At 42.4% G+C, this 16,538-nt stretch overlaps 1 protein-coding gene across 1 annotated transcript; it reads left to right on the forward strand.

The window, feature by feature from the left end:
• Window positions 1–4,427: 4,427 nt before the first annotated feature.
• Window positions 4,428–7,296, forward strand: LOC137273355 (interleukin 17-like protein). The gene is made up of 2 exons (XM_067805969.1): window positions 4,428–4,580; window positions 6,739–7,296. The coding sequence occupies exons 1-2, from the start codon at window positions 4,428–4,430 to the stop codon at window positions 7,294–7,296; spliced, it is 711 nt and encodes a 236-aa protein (XP_067662070.1).
• The last annotated feature ends 9,242 nt before the right edge of the window (window positions 7,297–16,538 follow it).

Raw genomic sequence — 16,538 nt, forward strand, 5'->3', positions numbered from 1 at the left:
GATTTGTTAGCTTATGATGTATCATTTAACGTATGCATATTCTGGGTTTGTATTTCTGGTCACACTGGTTCTGTAGTTTACAGTTATACACCAAACACAATCATAGATATATTTATATATCATACATTATCATTGCGTGCGTGCGTGTGTGTGTGTGTGTGTGTGTGTGTGTATGTGTGTGTGTGTATGTGTGCATGTGTTTAGATATACATTATATGTTACATTGTCGTTGATATTATTTTATATCGGGCATTATCATTGATATATTTATATATCATACATGATCAGTGATATATTTATATTAATATCATCCATTATTACTGATATATTTATTGATCATACATTGTCATTGATACACTTATATATCATGCATTATCATTGATCTGTTCATATATCATACATTAGCGTTGTTATATTTATATGGCATGTATGATTATTGATATATTTATGTATCGTACAGTATCGATGATATATATATAGATTGTACACTATCACTGATATATTTATATATCACACATTATTATTCTAATGTGTTTGAAATAAATCATGTGCCATATCAACAACCAAATATACAATTATTTCCGTGATAAATATTTTGACATGTGATATATGCATGAATGTGCATGTGCTGCTCACGGGATGTATGTATGTCCTGAGATCAGTCACATACCATTACCGGTTCTTGGAACTCATTCCAAGCTGTCTTACGATGAATGTATCTTTCCACGTGACAGAGAATGCCTCGAAACCGACCGTTGGTTTATGACAGGGTTGATTAAATTCTAACATCTATTTGTCATTTAATGCCATTTAAAGAGAGGTCAGATGTAACATAATGTTATACCTGAGATTATACCTTCCAAGAAAAGTTCAGATGCTAGTCATTGAGTTGGGCTGAGTCCCATCCAGGATTCGAGCCGTTGAGGCGGCTGACTTCTTGTGCTGGCGATTAGGTGTTTGACTCAGAGGGTATGGGATCGACTCTCCAGATGGGACTTAACCCAACAAAAGTACCAGAATCTGTACTTTACTGAGACACTGCAATACATAAACTATCCCAAAATGATACTCATAGGCGATTTGCACGTTTTGAAAATCTATTAATTACCTATTGCATTCAAACAATTGTCAAAATAGATCACAGATGTGTTGATGACATGATTTTCCGCAATTGCACAAGTAAAAAATCAATTTTACCGGAAAATGTCGATTTTGATGAGATTGCACACAAGGATTAGAAAGGTATCGCCACAACGCAACAGAAATCACCTTCCATTTGAAATTGTGCAGCAAAGAGCATTAGCTATCTGGCAAATAAAATCCAAATTTCTTTCAGGAATTGGCATTCTTTTTGAAGAGGTCTCCAGGTGAAATCACTACGTCACGTCTAGACTCTGCGACACGTAACATCGCCATTGAAAGAATGCATGCTTGCGATTACCACCTTTCTGTTGCCAGCCGTCTGAATTTTAGTCTGTGCACGATATCATGGCTTGCAGATCATTGCAAGATCATCCGGGTACTACAGTTGCGTGACCGTACTACCAGGAGTGGGACCACAGCAGCCAGGGTGCCTGGACTTCAGAGGATACCCAGTCAAACTGTACGAAACAGCTTGAGAGCCAGGAAACCAGACGCCGGGGTCGTCCTGCGGCGTCACCGTCGCGCTCAGCGTTATCTGAAAGTATCCACTTGGTTGTATAGACATTACCTTCTCTTCTAAACTGGTATAAACTTTCATGCTCTAAAATATCTGTTTGTGGACGATTTACACATGTTTGAAAATACAACATTTTCACAACAGATTTCTCGTCTATGCGTTTCTTTTGGATAGTATATATGACTAATGTTATATTTGTCAGAGTAAAGACGACTTTTGTGCGTGGCTCCTATTCCAGGGTGTCAGCTCGCCTGACTGACTGACTGAGTTTGGTTTTACGCCGCCTTTAGCAATATTCCAGCAACATCACGGCGCGCCTGGACACCAGAAATGGGTAACTGAAGGTGAGACAGTGACAGAAGCCAGTCGTGAACTCCTGTCTTGGAAGACTGCAGGTACAAAGCAACGATGTTGGGATTGAGGGGAGCCAGGTATTTCTTCAATGAAGTTGCAGGCCAACATTTGTCCAGTGTTGCATGCATACGTTTGTCAGGTTCATTTGTGCTTCTGAGATCCTTCCTGTGATGGTAAAAGGGAGTCGAAGGCGTTGTGATTAGAAGGTTGACTTTAGTTCCTTGTAGATGTCTTGACCAGCATGCACCATACTGAGTTGGAGCCTCACCTTAAGAAGCAAGCCAGGGCTTCCATTCACAATGCTCTAAGGTGATCGTAACTCACTAAGGTAGCCTTAGTGCAGTGTTAAAGAATGGGAGTTAAGGTTAACCATAGTTAAGGTTGCTTCGTGAAAGAAACCCAAGGAGTCCAGAAAATCTAATATCGCACACGCACACGCACACGCACACGCACACGCACACGCACACGCACACGCACACACACATGCAACTCTTACTCCGCCAAATGACAACAATCTCACAAGAGTGACTCCAGGTGCCCTGAACGTCCTTGTGACCATGTGTCAATATCGAAGGTACTTTTGAGTGAAGAGTGCGTGGGTTTAGTTTTACACCACTTGTAGCAACATTTTTGAAATGTCACGTCTAGGAATACTTAAAATGGGCTGCAAGCATTGTACCCATCTGGAGTATGGAATCCTGCTATTGGCCATGACGAGTGAAGGCTTTAACCTCTAGACTACCCCAACGCCCTGTTCTGGAAGCGAACTCAAAAAAGAGTGTGAGTTATTACTGTAAATACTTATGTCACGTACTGAAATATGGTGTTAAAATCATATTACGTAAATCTGGGAAGTCACTCATTGCTCACTAATTACCTTTATGCAACTGTTTAAGGTTACTCCGGTTTACTCACGACAGCTTCAGACATGCGTTTGTATCGACTATGGCATATAGTGTTATCTCTGTTTGAGATAACATCACAGCAAAATCCTACATAAATTGTGTTGCTGCTTTTGTTTAGATCGAGATGAGATTCTATCCGATAGAACCCATGAAGATCAGGTTTAAAATAGATCTTCAGCAACCTCTGCATGCCATAAACGGCTTCTGTGCTTGTGGTAAAGGGATCGGGTAGTCAGACTCGCTAACTTGGTTGACACATGTCATCGGTTTCCAACTGCGCAGACTGATGCTCATTATTTTGATCACTAGACTGTGTGGTCCAGACTAGATTATTTACAGACCACCGCCATATACCTGGAATATTGCTGAGTGCGGCGTAAAAATAAACTCACCCATTCCATGTGAACATGCCAGTCATCATCCACGCCATTCGGTACCGATAAAACACGTCTAAACTCACTCACTCCATCGGTCTGATGTTGGTTGCCGCATCTCAGTTGAGCAGCCTCGGCGTACACAGAGAGCGAGATCCTCGACCCGAGATGTCGTTCTTGTCTTGCCTCTCTTCAGCTGTCGCCACTCTGCCTTACGCTCGCTCTACCGTAGCCACACCACAGACGGAGTCATCAGAAATAACAATGCCCTTTCTTCAAGTAAGTTACATCCTACACGATTGCATGAAAAGAACTACCGTCGTGTTCATCGACCTGTGTCACGTGATCCTTACTTCCCCACCGCCACCCCCCACCCCCACCCCACCCCAATATCTCTCAATGTCAGCTGATAATACCCAGTTTTACAACATAATAGCAGTATCACTTTGCTGAAAATTTCAGATGTTCTTTTCAACAAATCCAGACTAGAGCCTATATATTCACAGACCTTTAAATTTTGTAGCATACTGGTGAATGTTCAATATTGGGATTGAATATGACACTATCACTTCCGGTTTGTTTGTCTTCCTTGTGGTCCCATCGGGGTGTCTGTTTACAAGGAGGGAGAAAATGAAATCAGAAAGAACGTTTAGAAAACGGAACTGGCCTGTGACGCTTCTGGCATTTGATACATATACCACATCACCTTTAACAATACCCCGTTCCCCCTACTTTTCGAGCTATAAAAAACCCTTAAGTCCATACTGAATTTGGTAGTGATTATAGCGCTGTGGTTCGTTCACGCAATATGATGTCATTCTGCCACATCATTAATAAGCTGGGCTCCGTCTCTCAGAGGGCCTTATTGGAAAGCGTACAGTGACGTACAGTGATAGCTCATGACGTCACAAATATATATACATGAGGTCAGACGTTCGTTGACTTAATTTTAGTACGGCTGCAGTTTTATTTGTTTTACTACTTTCTCTCATATCCTAGATATACGCCCAGTTTGCCGCATGTGGAATTGATACAGTGAGTGAGTGAGCTTTTACGCCGCACTCAGCAATATTCCACCTATATGGCGTCACGGCCTCTGTAAATAATAGTCTGGACCAGACAGTGATCAACAGCATGAGAATCGAACTGCGCAATGCGGAACAGATGACATGTGCCAACCACGCCAGCGAGTCTGACCACCCGATCCCGCTCGTCGTCTCTTATGACAAGAATGGGTTACAGAAGATCAGTGATTCTAACCAGATCGTCACGTGTCGAACTGCTACAGTAATATTGTTATTATGATGATTACAATAAGTCGGAAGGTCTCGCTGCGACTTGGCATCATTATACAATGCATTGTTCCCACTAATGATGTCATAACACGCTATTTACGACGCTCCCAAATATGTCATGTATCGTGGTTTCAGCGCCATGTTACTTCGTGGTTGGCCAACATACAGCCACACCCGTATCCACCTAGATATGGACCAAAATTAGATCACAGGTAATCTGTTTGGATTTGTAAATTTCGTAACTGACTTTTTTTGACAAAGTAATTCCCACAGTAGTTTGACTCTGAACTAAACAAAAACACGTTGTTTGTTCTCTGTGCACTCTTACACGAACCATTAGCACCACACACAGACTGGGTGATGATGCAAGGGAACGTCCACAGCGGGATATAGACCCGGATGACGGGGATCATTGACAGGATCCCGAAGGGATGATTGGGTCACTTGGCTCGAGTGAATGGCTCATAGCAGAGATTCATTACAGGAGGGAAAAAAACGTCATTTGTAAAATCCCCTCTTCTCACCCGCCATTGGTATAAAATCTGAACGTGTATCTGAGAATCCATTATAGTGTTTTTTCTCGGACGAAGCCGATCGCCAGCAGCTATGACTCTACTTCAGTCAACAGTAATGGTGAGATGAACAATGCAGTGCTTTTCAGTATCAAATAACAAAGTTATATTATGCATGAAGATATTGATCCAGGTTCCTTGTGAACCCTTACAGTGGGTTTATACCCGACGGTCACTTATATGTTAATTAATATATTCCTGTCTAGTTGGTATGAAATGTACACACTGTGAGCATTGAAGTTGGTAATGATTTCTGATATAAGTGAGTTTGTTTACATGAATTCTTAAGATATCCCCATCTTGACTGCCCTGTGTCGCTCTTAAGGACTGGCACACGATCGGGTCTGTCGTCAAGGGACGTTAAACAAGACGACTCCTATAATCCGCTTTATGATAATGTGTCATAATAACACTTCCGATGGCCTAAATTCATTCCAGTACACTAACTACCCATGACCAATAGGCTTCAGTATGTGCTGGTTTCCACATGCTTAATGATGCACTCGTGATCAGAATAGTGATACAGCGACAAAACGTTTCCATAAGTGAGTGAGTATGGTTTTACACCGCTTTAAGCAAAATTCCAGCAATATCATAGCGGTGGACACCAGATATGGACCTCGCACTTATACCCACAAGAGGAGTCGAACACGGGACTTCGGTGTGATGAGCGAACTCTTCACCAATAGGCTACCCCACGGCAACATTTTTCCATAATTGAGACATATGAGTAGAAATAAACGTGCCCAGGCGGTTTCTTAAGTTCGTTAGAATGCTTCGTGTAGTTCCGTGTCCTTCCATTTCACGACAGCCTGAGGCAGTTCATACAAACATTAGGTTATTACAGTCTATAAATCTTCTATTGGGTGGAATGTGTTCCCATGAGAACAGAACTGATGTTGATATATGTAACTGACCAGCTGATACGAGTGAGTGAGTTTATTTTAACGACGCACTCAACAATATTCCAGCTATATGGCGGCGGTCTGTAAGTAATCGAGTCTGGACCAGACAATCTAGTGATCAAAACCATGAGTATCAATCCGCGCAATTTGCCTCAACCAAGTCAGCGAGACTGACCACCCGATCCTGTTAACCTCTTACGACAAGCATAGTCTTTTGTGGCAAACATGGCTACGGGTTGCTGAATCCAGGCTTTCGTTACTGAGCGGCCTTAAAACAGAACTCACTGGGTCTCCAGGCATCACTCCGACTGTTTTTCTACATCAATGTTTTGATTTTGGTGAAGATCTGCACGAATCCAATCTACAATGGTCTTGTTTGAAACAGTTTGAGAGCTAACATCTTCCTAAATGTAAACAAAAGCATGTGACGTATCTATGACCTATGTTCCTGATAATCGAAGTCTTAAAGGAAAGGAGACTTGTTTACATCACTGCAGTATCAGTTGTCAGTTCCTCATTCTTTGTGCATTAAACCAAAAAAGCCCCGATTTGGTGACTGGAAAGAAATGTTTACGGATGTTATTCGTGATTAAAAAAGTTCAGGTTTTACATATTTGGAAACAAGGCTCTGGATAACAGCATACGCTATAACTACCACATAATCTGTTTGTAGATACTCCTCACTACGTGTTTCCTGATAGCGATGCCGGGATGTTCAGCTTGGGCAACCGGAAGAAGATCACGACGCTGTCGAGAGCCTACGAACCTTAAACTAGACACACAAGATCAACTCCATGACAGTTTCTATCAAATCCCCACTCTCCTCGACACTGTTGCCAACCTGTCCTCGGTCCAGGAAGAGTTCGTCAACCGGAGGTACATGTCACTGGCAGGTGATAGCCAGTGCCCGACGTGGGAGGAGGCCGTGCGATTCCATGAGGGGAAGGTCTGCCCCTTCCACTACGTCCTCAATCACGACGAGAACAGAATCCCAAACACCATGGTGGAGACTGAGTGCAACTGTGTGGAATGTCTCAGACCTGACAATGGGCCCTCCAACCTGTTGGACTGCCTGCCTATAACATATTACACCAAGGTGCTCCGCAGGACCGGGTGTGTGGAGGGCATGTATCGGTATGCCGAGGTATGGGAGCCGCTCAAGATCGGATGTCAGTGTGCGCATGCGCCAAGTCGCATTACAGAAAACGTCAGAGCGAGATCTCGGCCATAAGCTCATGTTTGCATTGCCCGTGCAGATTGCCGATTGTCCAAGAACTCATTTCATTCCTGCACCTGTGATTTATTTATTGCGAACATGATGAGTACGCGTGTTTATATCATTATTTATACTGAGTGTGATAAACGTGTACTGAATATCCGGTAATGGGTTTTCACGTTTTGTCATTACTCGAGTGTACGTGGTTTTTGTCTTTGTATCAGCAAGATACATTCTGTGCCACTGCACGCCCTTCCTGGCGTTCAACTGCATATCCTACCTGGGGAAAACTGTACGTTCAGTCTGGTATGTGCTGCCTTGTGCACAAATTGCAACTGTACGTCCTGCCCCGTGTACAACTGTGTCCTCACTGATTTACAACTGTAAGCCCGGCTGTATTGGCGTATAACTGTATGCCCTATCTGGTGGATAACTGTGTGTCTTGCCTGGTGAATAAATGAACGCCCTGTCTGTACAACTGTACATCTCACCTGATTTATAAATGTTGTTCTGTAATTCTTGTCCGGTGTACAGTTCATTCCTTTACCGATTACTCTCTCAAAACGTACAGGGAAACACTTGAATCCGGAACAACAAACTCTAAATACTATTTATTCATTGATAACGTTGTAGTTGTGTTCTGATGTGACTTTGCAGATCTGTTCCTCTGACCACCTGTGTCCAGTCACACATTGGACAGATATTTCCTGCTGAGTGAGTAAGTGACTGAACATGGTTTTACGCCGCTTTAGCAATATTCCACCTATATCACTTCGGGGGACACCACAAACGGGCTTCACACAATATACTCATGTGAGGAATCGAATATTTAGTGACGAAAAGCAAGGAGTAAGCTATTTTATATTCACGCAAACATTCAAAAATGTTCTGCCATTAACAATGCCATATAACGGCTATACTAACAGCCTGGTTCCCGGGGCCAGTTGCGCCTGCGCTAACTCACACTGAGTGTCGGAGCGTAAGCGCAGGCGCAAGTGACTCGGGGAATCAGGCTGCTAAACGTAAGTTTCATTTCACATAAATATCGTCCCGAAGGCGGGGTTTCCGGACATGTGGTATGGACTGTATTTACGAGGAGATGTACGTTTATTTGTTAGGTGAAGCTTCGTGGTAAGGGACGCAAATCGGAAGTTGTCAGTCAGTTCATCGTGTAATACGCTTACAAGAGAAACACTACCTCGATATACCACGCTCGTGTCTCGCCAGTTAAGACTAAAATAATATTCAACCATGAACAATTGGACAATATAGGGCAACAAGGAGGAATCTTTTTTTTATTATTTCAGCTGATCCTCAGACTGCTTGTAGCAGTTCCTGAACAAAAGGAAACGGTTTTCACAGAAAAAATACCGGACACAAAGTGAACGTGTGTATGTTCATGGGAGCTCCTATCTGGTTTTTTCCCTGCAACAACAAACTACAGCAGAACCTTTCCGCTCCAGTCTGACGGACGTCCACATCAACGGGACGCATCTGGACGAGCGAACCACGTGTCCAGAAGTGGACCACGTAGGAAGACCATGTCCTTTCTACAACGTCATCAACTATGACGTCAACACAATCTTAGCGAAGAGAAGCACAGTGCCTAAGCCCTAAAGCGGTCCAGTTCGCCTTATGGACCGTCGGCTTTAATTCATTAGAGTGCTGCGACGTCTGTAGCGGCAGGCTTTACTCCTCCTCCGCGTGAGTGTACGTCAAAGAAAACAGAGAGTGGGAACTTACACCAACCCAGCAGCTGAGAAGTTTACGTTCCCTGAGATATTTGAACAAACTACCTCGTCATCTAGAAGTGACCAAGTACTGGTCGTCTAACTCAGCTCATGCTTTGTGAGCACCACGGTACATGGATAATCGAATCTACAGGAAATATCTCTTCACAGTTGGGCGACTGAAAGGGGTCAGCTGCTGACTTACTGTGCTTGTTATGGTTCGGCAAATACCCCTCTGTAATCGTGCCGTTGGTCTAATGCTTAGACATTGAAAATAGATAGTCTGACGGAAACCGTGTTATCCTTGCTCTAATTGTACATCTACATCATTGGATACTGAAACAATTCATCACCCATTAAACACCACATGTATGAGAATATCTGAATATTGTCTATACCAAGATGGATGATTAATGTGAATATCCCCCACCTCACCCCCACCTCACCCCCTAATCCTTATAGCATAATTATATAGATGCGTCGTGTAGGATGTCCTCCCCCTAGCAATACTATACTACACAAGCAGTCTTTACTAGCATGAGCACCCCGACTCCCACCCCATCCCATCCCCTCCCCAACCCTACTATTTCCTTTGGACATCGTTATAAGGATGACACTTGTAGCCCCATCAGGTGTGTAATAGTACACATGCAGCCTTTGATAACATGAACACCCCACCTCTTTTCGATAGCCGCATGTTGCCACGAGTGTTCATGGTCTCTCAATCTGTGATGTTCCCTAGAACCATTAGAAGACGGCATTTCCGTACACAAGCGCAGTGAAGGAAGGGAGATTACTCTTGCAATCATACAACGGGTATCTCGTCTTTTTTCAACCATACTTGTAGTACAGTGCGCGAGAGATAACAACCTAAGCCATGCTGGGGGCCGGCAAGCAGCAGGTACACACACCGCGCTCGGTCAACCAGGAAGTCACGTGACACGTTACCAGCAGCCGGGTGGAATGAAGGAAATACTTGTTATACGGGTGAGTCGGTCGGCGTACGGATTGAGTAAAACATTTCCACAGGAATGCAGCTGATAGCTTGCACGGGCAGCATTTCTTACTGACTGTCCAAATCGATGTTAGTTTCAATGGTTTATGGAAGAGGTCGTTCAGTCAAAACACACGATTCGGGAAGTATATAAACCAGAAAAAAAGATTCGGGAAGTACATGTATTAGATACGTTTGTTTGAAGTGTGATCGATCGTTGTATTATAACGTTGCACTCGGCTATTCGGCTATGCTCCATTTACGGGACGGCGAGTTTGGACCAGGCAATACAGAATGGGTTGCTGCAGATAAATTGACGAAGTATGTTGATGTGTAGGAACAAACGAGATCCAAGAGTGAGTGAGTTTAGTTTTATGCCGCACACAGCAATGTCCCAGCTATATATCGGTGGTCCGTCAATAACCGAGTCTGGACCAGACAACAGCTGTCACAGAGAATGACAAGTCACCATCTGGAACAATAAACACGAGTCACCAGCTGGAACATGAGAACACAAGTCTCCATCAGGAACACAAGTCACCAGCTTAACACGAGTCACCAGCTTAACACTAGTCACCAGCTTAACACGAGTCACTAGCTTAACACTAGTCACCAGCTTAACACTAGTCACCAACGAAAGAGAGAAATGATTAAACCCCCTTACATCGTCCCATCTACATGATAGTACCAACTGCTACCTTCTGGTGAAATCCGTAAATAACAACACTGAAGGGAACCACACACGCCCACCAGGTTCTCCCCGTCACAGTAATGTATCTATGAAAGTGATACTCTGTATCTAATTATCGATAACAGTTTATGATTTATATGCTCCCCTGTCATGAAACACAATGTAGGCGAACTGAAAGCTGTGGACAAATACATATTTCTATTTCCGATAGTGTGAGTTTGAAACTGATTGAAATTCTTTCCGAGGTATTTGACAAATCAAAACTTCTTAACGTTGCATTACCTTTAATGGTTTAGGGCTGTGTGATATCATTGTGATAGCTCGTTTTCTCTTGATGTTCATTTACGTGATACCTTATGGCCTCTATGAATAACTGGGATCTTTTTACTTCACAAGTTTCCTTGTTCTCCACTGACTGATGTTTGTATGGTGTCGGTATGCTGTTGGTATGGAGGATGTTGGAGTTTTGTTGGGGAAGCAGGAAGGTCATCATGTTCGTAATTTTGTACATTAATACAGCCATATGGTAAGGTATGCGCGTGATCTTCTGATTCCACCCTGCACTGTCGCCATACACATGAGCGGCGGCTGTTACCGTAAAATCTGTCAAGTTGGGTTTCGAACATACCCGATGTGAAGAGTTGTCTCCTTTGCGTTTCTGAAAGAGATTATCTTTTAAACCTCATAATATCGTCTGGCAGAAAATGTTTCAGGACGGTGTTTGGTAACTTTACTTTAAGTTTCCAATTTGGTATGAGGCTTTATAATTCTTCTACCATTGAGGATTTTAATTGTAATAATTTATCACTCGATAATAAGAAAGTTGTCTATAACAGCTGTCATTATTTCAAGTCACAACAACACCTCACATGTCAAGGGTGTTGAGCTACTTACCGGAACAGCGACCCGGTCATGCAAATAGGCAGGTCCCATGTAAAATCCTTACATTATGCTCGGCAGATCATGTCACGTGACTTCAAGCACGTGCATTGCACGAAGTGCACACACACATCCACACATAGAGAAATGTACACGTCCAGTTTTGTCGGCTGACGCAAAAGATATTATTAGAAAAATTAATCATTATTTCTAACGCGAAAAAGAAAGGGACTGTCCATTTGTAGCTCCTGAAAACAAGTATTTCAAACGGATGCAACATGCCTTGGATCTCTCAAAGGGCGTATTGAGTGGAGTTATCCATGCCTCGTCTACGGACATTCCAGGGACCATATCAAAAATGGGAAGAAAATTAATTTGGGATAGTTTTTATCAAAGGCTTGTCAGGGACACAATTAGAAAACTAACACTTCAAAATGAGCATGTGTCGGTATGGCGATTGCAACAAATCCTTGCTCAAGACAACCAGTTTGATGTCTCTCGTTATACTATTAAGTTTTTACACGTTTGTAGTTTTTAAATAAATCAAAGTATATTTATCAGTGTCGTGACACGAAATTCAGCTTAGTTTGACTGAATTTTACTAATTTAGAGCGATTGTTTTTAAAATCTCGCCCATGGGCGAAAAACATTTGGCCCATGGGTGAGAATATTTACTATTACTCAAAATGCATCTTTTCCCATGTTTTGGAGGTTGTGAATGGATGAAAGTATGTTCATAAGTATCATGACACAAATTTCAACTCATTGTGACTTAATTCCTCTAACTGAGAGCGATTTTGAAAAGCCTCGCCCATGGGAGAAAAAAAATATTGGCCCATGGGCGAGCGAGTTTAAATTTTGAGTTTTCCACACAAAAAAAAATTCATCCTTAGCACATATACATACCAGCTGCATGCTTATTTTGGCTAAATCCCTCGCGAGAGAGTGGCCACAGTGCGGAGAGTTTCTGGAATATTGTGAGTCCAGAATTAAATTGTGACGTGTTATTTGCAAATTGTTGCTGAAATTTGGTCACAAATGTAAAAGTGTTTAGGGGATAAAACTTGCCATGTGTGAACGGCATGACATCGTAAAATCAAGAGTAAATTATTTGAGACCAATTAGAAAAAAAAAACCGCATTGATGGTTACGAACCGGTGTATCTAGAGGAGATATAGGTAAATGCCTCCCATACAGCATCTTACCAATGGCATCATGCTGAAAGACAAGAGCCGAAACGGAGGCTACCAGCTGGCAGAGGACAGAGACTTATAATTCTGCATACCGGCTCACACAAAGGATTTCTGCCTGGGTGTGATCTGGTATTTAAATCTAAGTCCACCGATGGGAGAGAAATGAACGGGGCTGTTGGGAGGATATCAAGGGGAAGGTATCACTCTACAACATGACATTCAAGTTATGGAAGGTATCACTCTACAACACGACATTCAAGTTATCTGACGTTGAAAAAAAATTGTTCACACAGCAATAGGGGAGACTGATATCAGTCGGTGGGAAGCCTGTGTGAAACGTATTGGCAGTCGAAAATGAGTACTGGAAACTAGATGGTATTAGAGAAGAGACCATCCCACCAATCTGAATAGATCTTGGAGATGAATCAGATAGTGACCTGTCCGAAGAAGAGATGCTTGATTGAAAAATCTTGGAAAATTCAAGGAAAACAAGTAAGTGATCAACCCCCCAAATACAAATCAAAGACCCACTTCAGTAATGTGTACATGTTTCACAGAAATACGATTAATGGACTGTGAATAATGCCAAGAAAATATACCTGTCCCATAATTACTTCCAAGCTCAAAATAATTTCATGGAAACTAAACAATCAAAATTCTCCTTTATGTACATGTGCATGAAATGACATCGCAATAGCAATTTGAAAACATCATATAAACATGTGACATATTTGATTTCGAGATGACCCCTTCTGACCTACACCGGTATTGACTCCGTTAACTAATGCAAAATGCACGTGCTTGAAGTCATGTGATATGGCCTGTCGAGCATAATGTCAGAATGTGACATGTGACCTGCCAATTTGCATGATCGCGTCGCTGTTCCGGTAAGTAGCTCAACAACCTTGACATGTGAGGTGTTGTTGTGACTTGAAATAATGACAGCTGTTATAGACAACTTTCTTATTATCGAGTGATAAATTATTACAATTAAAATCCTCAATGGTAGAAGTATTATAAAGCCTCATACCAAATTGGAAACGGATAGCACTTATAGTTTTAAAGTAAAGTTACCAAACGCCGCCCTGAAACATTTTCTGCCACACTATAGTCTTTACAATGTAACCCTATTAACACACTGTGCAATGTAAAGCCATGAACACATAATGCAGTGGAGCACCATGAACACACAATACAAGGTAACGCCATGAACACACAATGCAGTGTAACACCATGAACACATAATGCAGTGGAGCACCAGGAACACACAATACAAGGTAACGCCATGAACACACAATGCAGTGTATCTCCATGAACGCACAATGCAGTGGAACACAATGAATACACAATGCAGTGTAATGCCATGAATACACAATGTAGTGTAACACCATAAATGCATAATGCAGTGTAACACCATGAACACACAACGCAGTGTAACGCCATGAACACACAATGCAGTGTAACACCGTGAACACACAATGCAATATAACACCGTGAACACACAATGCAGTGTAGCATCATGAATACACAATGCAGTGTAACATCATGAATACACAATGCAGTGTAACGCCATGAACACAGAATGCAGTGGGACACCATGAATACACAATACAGTGTACCCCCATGAACACAGAATGCAATGTAATTCCGTGAACACACAATGCTGTGTACCACCATGAACACACAATTCAGTGGAACACCATGAACATAATGCAGCCTAAGGCTATGAACACACATTACAGTCTAACGCCACAAGAACCCACAAGATAGTGCAATGCTAAGAGCACAGAATACATGTGTTTGACAAACACTTGCCACAAGCACATATATTTTTTATCAGTTTTGTTTTTACCCTTTCTACAGTTTATTCTGCCATGGTGTCTGTATCTTGCAGTGTATTTACCTATAGGATACGTATACCGCGTCACCTGCCCGGTCATATTGATTATGATGTCATATCACTTGACCTGCACTGACGAAGGTTAACACCCGCCATGGACCTGTACACATGGAATACATAAACTGTGCAAGTGGAATGCATATACAGCCGGACCAGGCTTGAGAATACACACACACACGTGCTGGGGAAATGCAGGTTTATTCACATTCAAAAATATGGTGATACGAACATAGCATGTAGATAGTGAAAACATATCTTCAAACTTCAGATCCCCTCAACGTCATCAATATGATGTACATGGCACCAAAATGGTGAAACATTTTAACTGCTCTGTCTTACGGACGGTTGACTGAGGATATAAGGAAATCACTTCGCGTTATCCACTTGATATGTTGTACCTGTTTGTCCGACGAGTAATGCCCCTTTGTCTCGAGTATAATTAGGGTGGATGGCTGGCTGACGGACGGATTAGTGAATCAAATTCAGTTATCGACCGTCCATGTCCATGGATGTAATGTTCAATAAAGCATCTTCCCGCTACTTGCCCTCCACACAGGTACATCCAACTTGAATAGGTTCCATAGTCCTGCTGTATTCATACTCCTCTCCGTTACATTGGCGGCGGAGTACTTGCCGGAAGTAAAAAATTGGTTTGCACCTTGAACCTCTGCCCCTTGACCTTCCACATCTTTTGCAAGAACATACAGCTTCTACAATGGTTGGCGGAATCCGGTGTTCATCATGGTTGATTATCAGATACGAGGGGCATGTTGACCATTCCAAATATCTAGGTAGGACTGGACTCAAATCTGAAACAACAATATACCGGTGAAAATATTTGAGGAGCAAGCACAAAAAGGGCACAAATGTTCCTTCCTGGAGGAGCGCCCTGGGCCCAGCTTCACTAAGCTCTGGTAAGCCTAGGATGAAGATTGTAACTTTTCTCACACTATACGTTGCAGTATAAGATGCTACGAGTACAGTTACGAGAGCTTGCCGAAACTGGGTCTTGGTCCGAGTGCATTTCGTCGTGAAACTGCAGTCCCGAGGTTTGATACAATGACGTGGATTCCGCGAAGACATCATAAATTATAGGCAAGCAGTTAATATTCCCATTTCAGGGAAGCAGTCTGGGCCTGCATGTTCTGAAATGCCACACTGCTTGTATAAGATCATCAACCGTACCTTGTGTGTGCATACAACGTTACTAAAGGCTATTTCAACTCAACCTATTCGGTCGAACGAAGAACCACATTGTGCGGAGTGGCAAGCCTGACAGTATGAACATAGGTTTGAAGCTTAATGCAATAGGCCGGTTGATGCGCGACATCTCGATATCAAATATTAGGGACTCATAAGTTAGACTCATCGTGACCAAAACCATTAGTGCCCAAAGCCCGTTCGTCTCCCCTAGCCGCCATCATTGACGTTCAGCTTAAATGAAATTGCAGGAAATGACTTAAGTATATTGATTCTTGCTACACAAAATGACATGAAATGAACCCTCTAAATGGCTGTAACTCACCGACCATGGTATAACCGAACGAGTTATTCCCCGAGCATGTTATACCTTGGGAGTAACTCACTGGCAGTGTTATAATTTAGGATTACCTCTCCGACAATTTTATAACGTTTAATTAACACGCTGACAATCTTATTTCTTTTATCATATGATATTTATATAGTAGACACCTTGCAGTCACTAGACGCATCAAGTTAATGTCATCGATCACGTTATTACTTGGGAGTTACCCACCGACCCTGACATAACTTTGCAGGAACACATAGCGTCATAGCGCTACACAACATAGCACAAACAAGGGCAGCTGTTACCCGTATAACGCTCCCAATATACTATTCTTCTAAACGT

This window comes from Haliotis asinina, chromosome 1 (genome assembly GCF_037392515.1).
Source record: "Haliotis asinina isolate JCU_RB_2024 chromosome 1, JCU_Hal_asi_v2, whole genome shotgun sequence".
Taxonomy (NCBI): domain Eukaryota; kingdom Metazoa; phylum Mollusca; class Gastropoda; order Lepetellida; family Haliotidae; genus Haliotis; species Haliotis asinina.